The sequence below is a fragment of the Sapajus apella genome, unplaced genomic scaffold (assembly GCF_009761245.1).
Source record: "Sapajus apella isolate SASKATOON/1434 unplaced genomic scaffold, GSC_monkey_1.0 scaffold45, whole genome shotgun sequence".
Taxonomy (NCBI): Eukaryota; Metazoa; Chordata; class Mammalia; order Primates; family Cebidae; genus Sapajus; species Sapajus apella.
This window is the reverse complement of record NW_022436985.1, coordinates 4,190,429-4,203,493: the sequence shown is the minus strand read 5'-3', so window position 1 is coordinate 4,203,493 and position 13,065 is coordinate 4,190,429. Positions and strand designations below refer to the sequence as shown.

At 36.4% G+C, this 13,065-nt stretch overlaps 1 protein-coding gene across 1 annotated transcript in view; it reads left to right on the top strand.

Annotated features, from left to right (window-relative positions):
• Positions 1-13,065, top strand: part of GRID2 (glutamate ionotropic receptor delta type subunit 2) — a 1,512,615-nt gene that overhangs the window by 1,494,582 nt on the left and 4,968 nt on the right. The window contains exon 16 of the mRNA XM_032239845.1: positions 9,327-9,384. Within this exon, the coding sequence (XP_032095736.1) occupies positions 9,327-9,347 (21 nt within the window). The 3' untranslated portion in view covers positions 9,348-9,384. The remainder of the gene's footprint in view (positions 1-9,326; positions 9,385-13,065) is intronic.

The window sequence follows — 13,065 nt, the reverse complement described above, 5'->3', positions numbered from 1 at the left end:
TACTTTCAAAGGGTTGAGAGTAGGTGATGGTGGTATTTTGTGTCTCTGTTGTTTTCTTAGTTCATGAAAATAAAAATGAAAAGAAATGGCAATATTTTGTCCATATTATTTTCATATGGTCATAATTTCTAAATAAAGTCTTACAACACCTCCAAGCCCCAACCCGCTGCCTAAATCATCAGAAAACAAAGACTTTTGTCAGCAAAAGTTAACAGAATTTTAATCTCACTTCCCTCTCTAATCCTTTCACCAATTTTGGTGAGAATGCCTGTTCCTACTGAAAGTGGTGCTATGAGGCTAGTTTGGCCACACACACATTTGTACCTCTAATTATCCCCCAAACCTAGCCCTCTCTTATGTGCTCTGTTCATCTCACTAAGCCACTTTCTTCTTGGAAGCCTGGGTTTCATCTTACCTACACTCCCAAATGAAAACTGAAAACTGATTTGGGCCAATGCAAAATTATGAATTGACCATTTTCTTCCTCACCACATTGCTATCATTGCTACTCCTTCACCTTTGACTGATCCAGAACAAAAATTATGCTGGGAACCCTACCACACCCCTTTCAGCCCACTTTTAATTCAGAATAAAGTGAATGTCAGAATAACACAAATCAGTGCAACTACTGGAACATCAGGTCCAAATAGACATACGGCAGGTGAAAAATGAAGTCCAAGAAAGAGAACACATCAGAAAGAGGCCGTGAGCAATTTTAGAGTCTATACAACAGGGGCATTTGTGATCTATGGTGCAGCCTCAGTCTCACCCGGGTTGTCTTGATGGATGATGGAGGGGAGGAGAGGACGATTCATGGTCATTTGTGAGTGCCCAGCTGGGGGTCCCACCAGTTCTCTGTCCACTGCCACATCCACTCCTCCAGGTAGGACTTCAGGCTCCACAGATTTTCCCACCTCTCCTAGGTAAATTGTAAAACAATGTATATGCAATTTAGCCATAGTCCTTTATAAGCATCTTCTTAACCTATTTTTTCAATGGAAACTGTGTTTTTTTCTAAATAAAACCTAATGCTCATTCCCACTATGTCAAACAAATTAAAGCAGTATTTGAAACATGAATGTATTGAATAACCTAAAACTCATAAAATTTACTTATTAAAAGGCAAGAAATTAGAAAAAGGGATGACTGTTTCAGACCAAAGACTCAGCATTCAGTTGATTTTGGTGCTTTAATCGATCTACATACAAAAGCTGTATAAGAAAGTATCTATACTACAGAGTTTAAAAGAAGCCATGCCTAGCAGGCTTTGATGATGCTCTACTTCCCTAAGAGAGTGAAGAAAAACATTACACTCAGAGCAATTAGATTCTCATAATGAATGTAGAAGCGTTGATCTACAGCACACTTTAAAGACCACTGTTCTAGAACAATGCCCTGACTTTTGTGCCTAACTGTGTTTTGTTAGGCAACTTCCAATTCCTCCTATGTGTGGAGTTGGTCCTAAATTACAGATCATATTTTCCAACTTGGTTCTAAGGGAGTTTCAACCATCATTGATGCTTGTCTATAATTTAACATGCGTTCTCTCTTTATTTCTATTATCCTAGTTCTAAGTGTCTTCTGAAATTGTAATATTGAGATGCACTCAAAAACAAATCATCTGAGAGGTCACCTTCCCAAATCCCATGATGCTACTTAGTACTTTTGTGAACAGACATAAGTTAAGAAGAATTTTCAAATGTACAACTAGAGGAAGCTAAGCCTCAAAGCTTCAGAAGCTCCAAGGACGTAAGGAAATGGAAAATACAATGAACACCCTCTCTTCTTGGTGTGCTTTTCTCACCCAGTTTCTTAGCACTCCTCCAGAACCTTTAAAATCAAAAAGGAAAAATTAGATTCAAAGGGTGAAATGCCAAGGATCTTCCCTCTTTTCAGGGATCAGTTGTGTGTTATAATCCTAAATTAATGTGGAATTATCTTTGAAAGATAAATCCTTTCTTATTTCTCCCATCTGAAGAAAAAAAAAGAAAAGAATATGATTTACCAGATTGCTGACTTTCTTTAGGGAGTCTGTGAATGAGATGATAGAGTATAATTTGTTTCCATTGCGAGTGCTTCTCCAAACTATAAAATCAAACTCCTAACAATTCTATCAGGGTGTCCCTAGTCTTGAGCATAAACGATAGGTTCCTTTTAGATGGCGGTGATACGTCTGTGGAGTTTTATTTCCAGGGAGACAGGGCAGGATTTGCTGCTATGCAGACTGAATAATGTTTGAAGCCAACATCATGTCACATTTTGTGTGCACTTTCCAAAGATTAATCCAAGCGTTACAAATGGGACACAGACTGCCATTGTCCCAGGGACACTTTAATAACCCACACCTACAATATTCAACCTGTTGTTTGCATAGGGACAACTTTGGGACACAAAAACCCACCAGAACAACTTAGGGAAAGGAGTCGTGGAGAGGCAGAGACCCAGGCGCCACGGCACCTCCACATCTCATCCTTCATGGCAAATGAGTCTGTTTGGAGTTTATTTATGCCTGAGGATGGGGGTCGTGCCGCTTGCTTTCTTCAAAGCGTCTCAGCGAGCCTTTCTTAAATCTGTTGCGTGCTAACTCAGTTTCTCACTTCTGTTGCACTTCAGCAGGGTTTGCCAACTTGCAGATGATTTTTGTTTTGCATAATGCAACTTATATGAAGGAACATTATTTCCCTCAGAAATAAATTGTGCCTGGCCAGTTTCTTCTTTCATTTTTCTCCCCACCCCCCGTCTTTCCTTACAATTCCTTGCATCTGTTGTTCTACTAGGATATTCTTCACGAATGGAAGACTCAGGAGAAAGCTTCAGGATGAAAAGATTCTGAGAGGCAGATGAGAAGAGCTAATAACTTTCACGTTCCCCATGTATCATCTTTAAGTGCTCCTGTGAAGTACTTACTATTATAACCTTATTTACTTACGAAAACAAGCTGTAATTGTCTAGTAGATCAAAATCAATAACTGAGTTCCATATTGAGTTTAAAATATCTGTAACCTGTTTTTTCATGTAAGAAGATATTTTAGCATAAAGACAAAAAACTAAGAGATACAATGAGCAGAACCATAGTTATGGTATATTTAATCTCAGGTATAATATTTTGAACAGTATTGCAAAAATAATTTCTTTACATAATACATTATTACTGTGGTATATAGTAATGTGACTATAACAGGTAGAAAAAAATCAAAACCAAAAAAACCTTTAAAGGAAAATACTTTGGGAAATCACAACAAAGTAAAAAGATGCATAGAAGCATCATGAAGAAAAAGACTATGTATGTGTGTATTATATATTATTTTTAAAAAGGAACTATATACATTTACTTAACTTCCACTTTAATGACAGGTTTCCATCAGGTGAAAAACTACCAGAGATAGAACTGACAAACAGAAAGGCGATAGCGTATATTTTGCTAGAGAACACAGTTCTTCAATTTAAACTTAAGCTTGGTACTTTTTAAAATAAGTATCAATAAATTTATTGAAATACAACATTTTCAGTTGTACTTTAGTACTTGGTATATTTTTTTAATTAAAATTATTGTATTTCTTTAAAGATTATTTTATTACCACTCTGGTGAGCAGGTGAGCAGGTATAGGCTTCTTAACTTCTGTAAATGTTATTAATCCTGAGATATAGAAACAATGCGATTTACACAGGAATATATGTATGATGTTAAAAGTCTTAAATGCGTGTATATTATCAGCAGTGGTTCATTTGAAAAACACATGTAGATTATTTTGACTTTCTAAGCTTAGTATGAGGCAATAAATGTCCTGCAGCAAGTTGGGGAAAGTGTGTGGAAGAATCCAAGTTTCTTCTCTACTCAGCAACCAACAAGGCTGAAGTCAAGGTGCTGGCTGAGCCACCATCTGAAGCCTAGCATTCTCCTCCAAGTTCACATGGTTGTTGGAAGAAATCCGCTCCTTGCATTGACAGGACAGAGGCCCCTGTTCTCTTACTAGCTTTTGACATGGGGCCCACTCATAGCTCTTAAGGCTGCCTACAGCTCCCTTTCAGATTCTGGCCATTTCCAGATGTCCTCCCAGGCTTTAAATTTCTCTGACATCTGGAAGGGTCCAGTCCCTTTGAAGGGACCCCCTGATTAGGTCAGACCCACCACCATGATCTGACTTCTGATTAACTCAAAGTTGACTGATTAGTGACATAATCGAAGAGTGATACTCCACTAGAGTCACAAGTCTTCCCTATACTCAAGGAGGGAGGATTATATATAACTCATATAGCAGAGGGAGAATTTTTAAGGCCATCTTAGAATTCTGCCTACCACAGAAGCTAATTCCAGATAATGAAATGGTTGTAAAGGAAATGAAGTTGGAGATAGGGAGAGAGGGATCTATGTAGAATGGTCAGAAAAGGAGTCTCTGGAGCCTGAGATATACTTGATCTGAGATTGGTCTGAGATTACAGGGCACAGAACGAACCAGTCGTGGGAATGTACTTCTTTTTCTGTTTGTTGAGACAGAGTCTTGCTCTGTCTCCCAGGCTGGAGTGCAATGGTGTTGTCTCAGCTCACTGCAACCTCTGCTTCCTAGGTTCAAGTGATTCTCCTGCCTCAGCCTCCCAAGTAGCTGGGATTACAGGCATGCACCATCACACCTGGTCATTTTTTTTTTTTAATTTTAGTAAAATTTAAAAAGATGCCTTTTACCATGTTGGCCAGGCTGATCTCAAATGGCTGACCTCAAGTGATCCACCTGCCTCGGCCTCCCAACGTGCTGGGATCAAGTCAGCCCCCACACCCAGCCAGTCATAGGAATGTACTTCCAAAGAGTGTTTAGCTATTCAATTTAATGTACAGTTATGCATCATTTAACAACAGGGTACTTTCCGAGAAATGCGTTGTTAGGTCATTTCACAGTTGTGCAAACATCGTGGGGTGTACTTACCCAAACCTAGATTATATAGCCTACTACACACCTAGGCTGTATGCTATAGCTGATTACTCCTAGGCTACAAGCCTGTACAGCATGTTACTGATTGCATGTTGACACAATGGCAAGCATTTGTGAATCTAAACATAAAAAAGCCACAGCAAAAACATGGGATTATGCTCTTACAGACCACCATTGTATATGCAGTCCATCATTGACCAAAATGTCATGTGACACATGACTGTATTACTGTGATACTGTTAAAATTTCACTTACATGTCAAAATAGATGCTATTTTTTTGAGGTTTTATAAGGAAATTCCTATTTTGAATGCATGATTTTAAATAAAACTTCTTTTTCTAGAAGCTCAAATGAGTTCCTGCAGGACAGAGAACCTGTGATGTGCTTGAGCTTATAACTGTGAGCTGCCTCTCTAGAGGCTCTGCGGAAAAATGTGTCTCCATAGCTGTTAATGGAGAGATACTGAAGTGATTTGCTCTTAGAAAGATACCAAGGAAGGTCCCTGCAAATTTGCAATTATAATTTTATCATGATGGTGGCTGATGTCAGAACCACTCATGCATTTACTCAAAAAGAATTTGTGGTAGGATAATTTTAAAATATCAGTGTTCTACTTCAGCATTTTCTCCTCCTTTCCTCCCCTCCTCCAAGCTCAGAGTCAAGGCCCTGTGTGTCTCTCTACCTGGGAGGTTTTGCAGAGGGGAAAGTAAAGTTGTCAGCTACTTTTCCTGTCTTTGGTAAAAACTTAATCACAGAGATAATGTTAGCTCTAGAGAGGCAGAGATACCAGAGAGTCATTTGAAAGACATTAAGAGAGAAGAAGTAGAAAAATTTTTCCTAGAATGAAAAAAAAAAAAAAAAAAAAAAAAGAGGACTAAGGAGGCTGGGCGCGGTGGCTCATGCCTATAATCCCAGCTGTTTGGGAGGCTGAGACAGGTGGATCACCTGAGGTCAGGAGTTCAAGACCAGCCTGGCCCATATGACAAAACCCTATCTCTACTAAAAATACACAAATTAGCCTGGCATAGTGCCCTGAATCTGTAATTCCAGCTACTTGGGAGGCTGAGGCAGGAGAATCACTTGAACCTGGAAGGCAGAGGTTGCAGTGAGCCGAGATTGTGTCATTATACTCCATCCTGGGCAACAAGAATGAAATTTCTTCTCAAAAAAAAAAAAAAAAAAAAGAGGAGCAGGGGTCAGTGGGTTTGAGAGAGGGTGCTGTCAATAAAAGGGAAACTTGAAAAGCTCACAGGAGCTCAGAGAGGAGGGGAGGCTCTGTGGTGTGGGAACAGTCTTTCCAAATAATCTTATTTCCAAAACATGACCAGAAATAGCAAAGCCATAAGACCTGAAGAGACTCTTCCTTCAGCCTGGGACAATAAGCATCTTACTAGATAACCAGTGTGGATTCATGTCCTGAGGAGCCTCCTAGACAAGATGACTGTGTTTAGGAACCGAGGGTCTTGACACAAACCCAGATGGAGGGCACATGTGGGAAAAGTGAATGTGAACCTCGGGAATGGCTGACTGTGATTGGATTCCCAAGTCATGTATAAATCCACGTGAGTGAGTAGACCATGCATTTATGCACATCATATTACATACATATGTACCAGATGCATCCAGAAACTGCCAAAAAAAAAATCTGTCCTTTTTAGCTCTTATCTAAGAAGCAGAATTGCTCTTATGTGTTATTGACAACACAGAATAAACTTTACCTGTTTAAATCATTTGAAGCAGTTCTATGCTTTAGGGATTTCGGTCTTTCTCTGCCTTCTCAAATGCCACCTTCCACCCTCAGAATTGAACATGGTGTGACTGAAAGAGAACTGGACTGGGAAGCCAGAACCCTGGGTTTGTTCATGTGGCAACCATTGGTTGAGTACTCTTATTATGCAGCAAGCAAGGCTTACAAAGATATGGAACACCAGTTCTGTCTTTTACATTCCAAGAATGGTGAAAAACAATACAGAGAAAAAAGCAGGGGATAGGCAGCATGGCAGAGTAGTTACTCACTGAGGCTCAGAAAATAGCTCCGATCTCAGCTCCTCCACCGCTTAGCTGGCTGATCTTGGGTGAACCATTTAAAGATCCTCAACCTCAGTTACCTTGAATGTTAAATACCTTCTGCAGTTAATAGGATCTATTAATAACTTTTGTCTCAGTATTATTGTGGCTAAAAATTGTATTTACAAAAACTTATTATAAATAAATCATTGCAATGCACTGTGTTAAGTACCATGGTATTGTATTTATTGTGTGACTCTAAATTGATTACTTGAGTCAACATTTATTGAGGACCTACTATGTTCCCAGATTTGAATGACAAAAATCAAAAACTCTCCAAGAATGCTTCCTTTGTAAAATGAGACATTTGTAATAGGTAATCCCTAAAGTCTCTAAAACTTGGTCATATGCTCAAGGGGAAACCACAGAACTGCAGTCAGTCCACCCGTCCTTTTTTTTTTTTTAAATACAAAAATCTTCAGATTATATCTACATAGCATATTTGAGGGGAGGGAATCAAAAGAGAAGAACAGAAAGTGTTAAATTGAGTCAAGTGACTATTGATTTTTTTAAATAAATAGAAATAAAACTTTTGGAAGCTAGCTAATAACTAAAATTTTGAATAATTACATTATTGAACAATTCCAATCAATGAAACAGAGACTGTGTGGTTATCTGGTATATTTAATCAATGAAGATAATTAATTAGTAGGATTTAGCTAGATGTGATAGCTCAAGTATATCCTTTGGTTCTTTATGTAATTAAAAGTTTAATTCAAAATCCAACTGAATTCACTCAACTAATTTCTAATCAAATTGCTATGTTTTGTTTTTGTTTAAAAAGAAAAATATTTGAATTAATTCATGGGTGTCTGTTTACTGATTTCTATAAACATGACTATAATAATTTTCAGTGAGATACTAAGGAAATTTTATTTTATTCATGAATCAAATAAATGAAAACATCGCTAGATGTATAATGCATCAAAACATTTAAAAGGCTAAATTTCTCTTAAATGTTGCATATTTTTTAAAATAAAATTGCCTGTCTTTCCTGGGCTAGGGTTAATACGTAGAGTAGAAGTTGGTCTAATACCTGACATGCCTAATTCCTGTGTAATTTTATAGGTTGGCAATAACGCCTCACCTGAAAGAGGTAGGAAACAATGGTAACCATGGCAAGAGAAGTTTTCTAGCACAAATAAAATACGTGATATGACAATCAGCATGATGTAGTGTAATCACAGCAATTCTGTGTAAACGGAGAGATTCTGTGCATTGCTTCTTCAGAACTGTGGCTTTCACTGACATTCATAAATGAGGATGGGAAAATGATATGACCCTTTGTGGGCAGCCACTGCCACAAAGCTGAAAAGTGTTTCAAAGTCTGACATGTATCTTATCAAAGTTTGGATCAAACAATTTGGAAACACCCAATTTCTAGATATGTAGGTAGCACTGAGAAAAGAAACAGGATTAGTTTATGTTGCATCAGAGAGACAGAAATACTTCTTTTCTAATCATGTATTTGTATTGTATTAAAGAGTTTGCTCTTATTTAAATTAATAAAGCCCCCATTAAATGTTCCAGATAGTATTGTGAATCCCTTTCACTATTATCAAAGAAGTTTTTATGGTGTTCATAGATATTTGCACAAGTATTTATAAATAGTAACCTGGATATATATAGAAGAAAAGAGACATTGTAGTGATAAAATTTATCTTATAATTATTCCCGGTTTGTTAAAATTAGTATTACTGCTAAAACATGTATTTAATCAATATTTGAATAATTGAATCAATTTTCTCTTTCTTTTAAGCTGTAATATACACACCAAAGTTAAAAGGAATTGCGGCAATTAGCTGGCTTATTTGCACCTAAGTATAAAATATGCTGGAAAACACTGAGTGAATTCAATCTTACTGCTAATATTTTCCTAGCAGTTAATAGGTAATGTCATTAGCACAGAGACATAACTAGTGCTTAATACTCCTATTAAGCTGAATCAATTTAATTGAAAATAATCAATTGTTTGTTGGTGAAATTTCTATTTTTTTCCTGATCTATTATTCAGCTAGTAACAAATTATTTTTTCAGTAAGCTTGGCAATATACGTGCATGAGACTGAACTCAATTGTAAAGTAAGCAATTAATCTAATTTATATAGATTGATTTTCCAAACCAATTAAGCAAACTAGATAATTACCAAATTTCTAGTTAAGTTTCATTTTCCATTGTTTCAGTTTTTAAAATAAAAGTGTATTTCAGAAAGCTGAGCAAAAATTAAATTTAACTATTATTTAAAATTTAGTTTAATTTGAAAGTTTTAGATGAATAAGTTTGTATACGTGTAAACAAACTGCACTTTTCTTATTTTCCTTTTTGTATTTTCAGTTCCAAGTTCTAATTCAATGACATAGTCCTGAATGATTTGTCACATAAAGTATGATATGTGAGTAAACAGAGACTTTTAAATAAAATATAACATCATTTATTAAATGTTTTAATGTACACAAGTGGATTTACTGATATTGGGTATAAAATAATTAACTCCCCTTTCTATGTAGACTTTCTATTAATAATATAGATAGTGCCTTCTAACAGTGGTTTTACAATACTTACAGCAGCATTTCTTTCAACTTCATAGACAAGTAAATAGTTAAAGCACTGCACTTTCTCATGTTTTTAATTGGAAAGTAATGATGAGAAGTAAGATAGTTAAGGACCATGCACTATTGAAAATCTCAGATACGTTGATGTCATACTAGCAGTAAAACAGGAACAAATTCATTTATAATTATAGGGAAAATTTGGTTAAATGAATCAATATACAAATGCCTATAGTCACATCTCAGGTTAAATTACTATGAGGGGCTCAAGCCACATTAAAAATCTCACCCAATCCATACTCTGCAATTAAACGATACAGCATATATCCCTTTAAAATCCTGTATGTAGAATCTATTGCATGTGTTCCCCCTCCTGCATGTTTTGATATTTTTGGGGGAGACAGAAAATCCAGCATCAAGGCCTGAAGCTTTCTGTCTATTGTACAGTAGCTGTTTCAGACCTGTGCGCTTATGTTTCCGATTCCTGGGAAGTTCTTTTTGTCGCAGGGCGTGCCCTGAAACACATCAAAAGAACCAAGTTCTACAAAAGAAAAAAGAAACTCAAGTAGGCTTGAACATACAAAGAGAGGGAGAAAGAGATGAGAAAGAGGCCAGGCAAAGTGTTGAATACAAAATGAGCTCAGCCAACCCCAGGAGCTCTTCATCACTTACATTTATCTTATTCTGTGAGGGGGGCGTCAAAACCAGCCCTGACATAAACCACCCACTGCCATTGACTTTGACTCTATATGTGAGAGTGCATGCGTGTGTGTGTGTGTGTGTGTGTGTGTGTGTGTGTGTGTGACAGAGAAAGAGAGAGAGAGAGAGAGATGTATTGAACATAAAAAGGAGCAGATTTCATGAGGTGTTACTAGTACCTCACAAGAATTAAAGAAAACATTTTGCAACACAAATGACTAAAGTCCCAAGTAAATATATTGAACATGGTTTTTGTGTAACTCCTCTATAGTGTTTATATCAAAATCTTCAAATTGTGCATTGCTTTAACATCTTTACTGAAGTATCTATATTGCACCTTCTGTACTTGTTATCCTAAAGCATGTGAGATTTTTCATTTCTACTTGCAATGTTTTATGCATGTTTTATATTTCAGGGCAAAAACTCATAGTCAAAATTTCTGCAACAAGATAAATCCTCCATGATAAATAAAAACCATAATTACATGTCAAGGGTCCAAATAACTAAAGGAATAACGGAAATATTTTCTGAGTCTATGCTCATTCCATCTTTGAAAGTAAGACCCCCAAATTCTGACCCCACGTCCTGTTTTAAAGTATATTCTAGTTGATAAACCCCTGTGCAAAAGGTCATAAGCACATTTAGGTGAGTGCATCAAATTTTCTTAGTAGACTAGGCCAGGCTCTGCTCCAATGACCTGTTTGAACGTATAAAGTGTTTCAGTTGGCCAGCAGTCTAAAATGAAAGGTAGAATCCCTACATCCTGTATACATGCAGTGGAATTTTGTAGCCTGAAAGGACTACAGTGATCTTTAAACTCATTTACAGACTTTTCCTCTGTTTTGGTTTTCTTCCATTTTCTTAAGCAAATAAAAGAATTAAAATTTTCAAATAATTTATAATGTGAGGGCAATCACACTCAACTCTGATACTGTAGCATGTCAGTAATTATCAAATAAAATTATATCATTTCAGTATTATTTATATAAGCAATTATCCTAAAACCTGTCTTGAGAGAAAGACAAAGAGAGAAAAAAGTAGAATCAATAAAGAAAAATTAAGCAGGAGTACCAGTTCTGAATGTCGCTAGTTGTGGTCCAAGTTTTTTCTCCCTTCAAAACCACACCTTTTTCAAATAAACCACAAAAATTTACCACATGATTTTATGTGGTTCCTTTTTTAAAATTGCTTACCTTTTTCTTATTAGCATTTAGGCCACTGCAAAGTGTGACTGCAACAATTGAAAAAGCAGTCAAAAGACTTTCCTAAAGAGTAAAAACAAAAATGTAAAAATCTACAACCATCATCACACTGCATCCAGTCCCCAGGTGTGTGGCGTTTCCTGGCTGTACAGTTCCTATATTTTCAAAGTTAGGGAGAAAAGGAAGAAAAGCACAGCATACCCTTTGTGTGACCCTCAGAACCCTGAGGGTCCTTCACTTTGCAAGTATTACAAGCCAGTCCTAAGGTCAGTGTTGTCTACCATGCAGCCCCTGAACGTCATGGTGTTCCTTAGGATCTAAAAATAGGATGAAAAACTAAATTAAAAATTGTCCCTACCATCAATTAGACTATCACAGACAATTAAACAACTCATTATAATACACCAGGTAAGAACTCTAATAGAAGAATAGCCATGTGTTAATTAGGAATGGGGATGCATTCAGAAAAAATGCATCATTAGGTGATTTTGTCAAGATGTGAACATCACATAATCCTAGATGGTATACCCTACTACACGCCTAGGTTATATAATACAGCCTATTACTCCAAGCTACAAACCAGTACAGCATGCCGCTGTACAGGATACTACAGGGAACTGTGACACAGTGGTAAGTATTTGTATATCTCCACATGTCTAAACATAGGAACAGTACAGTAAAAATATGGTGTTATAATTTTATGAGACCACCATTATATATGCAGTCTGTCATTAACCAAAACATCCTTATGCATGGTATGACTGTATGGGACAAATGAAAGAGAACCATACTACTGTAACATTCTGTTCTTGGGTAAGAAGTGCTTAAGATATATTAGAATTTAATGATTTTAATACAGCAGAGAGTTGTTTGCTGCACAACTTCCTGTTTCTTGGAGTCATAGGTCCCCTCAAGTGAAACTCCCCTCAACCTTTCAAAAGCCTAGCCACGCCATAAAACCAGTCCTACCTCCTCCATGATTTCTTTTTTCATTATTCTAATACTTTATCTTCCTCTCTGGAACTACTGTATCTGTTAGTCTTAATTATTTAGCTTAGCACTTGGTTATTTGCAATCTTTAGGTGACTGATATTGTTTCATGTATGATAGATATATCTCCCAACCAGATTATGAGCCTATTAAGGGCAGACTTTATGTTGTATACAAGTGCATTTTCTATTTTCCAAAGTACCTAGCTTAATTTTAACACAATTACAGTAATACATAATTAGTAATTGCTTAATTTATTTTTGATAATGTGTAAATTTTGCAAATAAGTATTTCTTCACACTGCATGCTAGTCTAAAATTCCCTAAAACTGGTTTTATGTAGCACAGTTCTAAAGATGCTAATAAACATTACTCAAAAACTTAAGTTCATGTTGAAATGTTTGGGACATATTTACTTAAACATAATTAAATAAATTATTTAGTACTGGACTTCTCAAACCCTTTAAGACTTGTGTAATTAAGTCTTCAAGAGAAGTTGATAAAATGTAGTGTTTCCCAAATGTACCCAATGAGAAAACCATTCTTGAAATTAGTGTTCACAGAACTTGCTTTGGGAATTCTGGTGTCTTCCAAGGTTTTAGAACTGATTTCTACACTTAGCTCAGTCCAATTA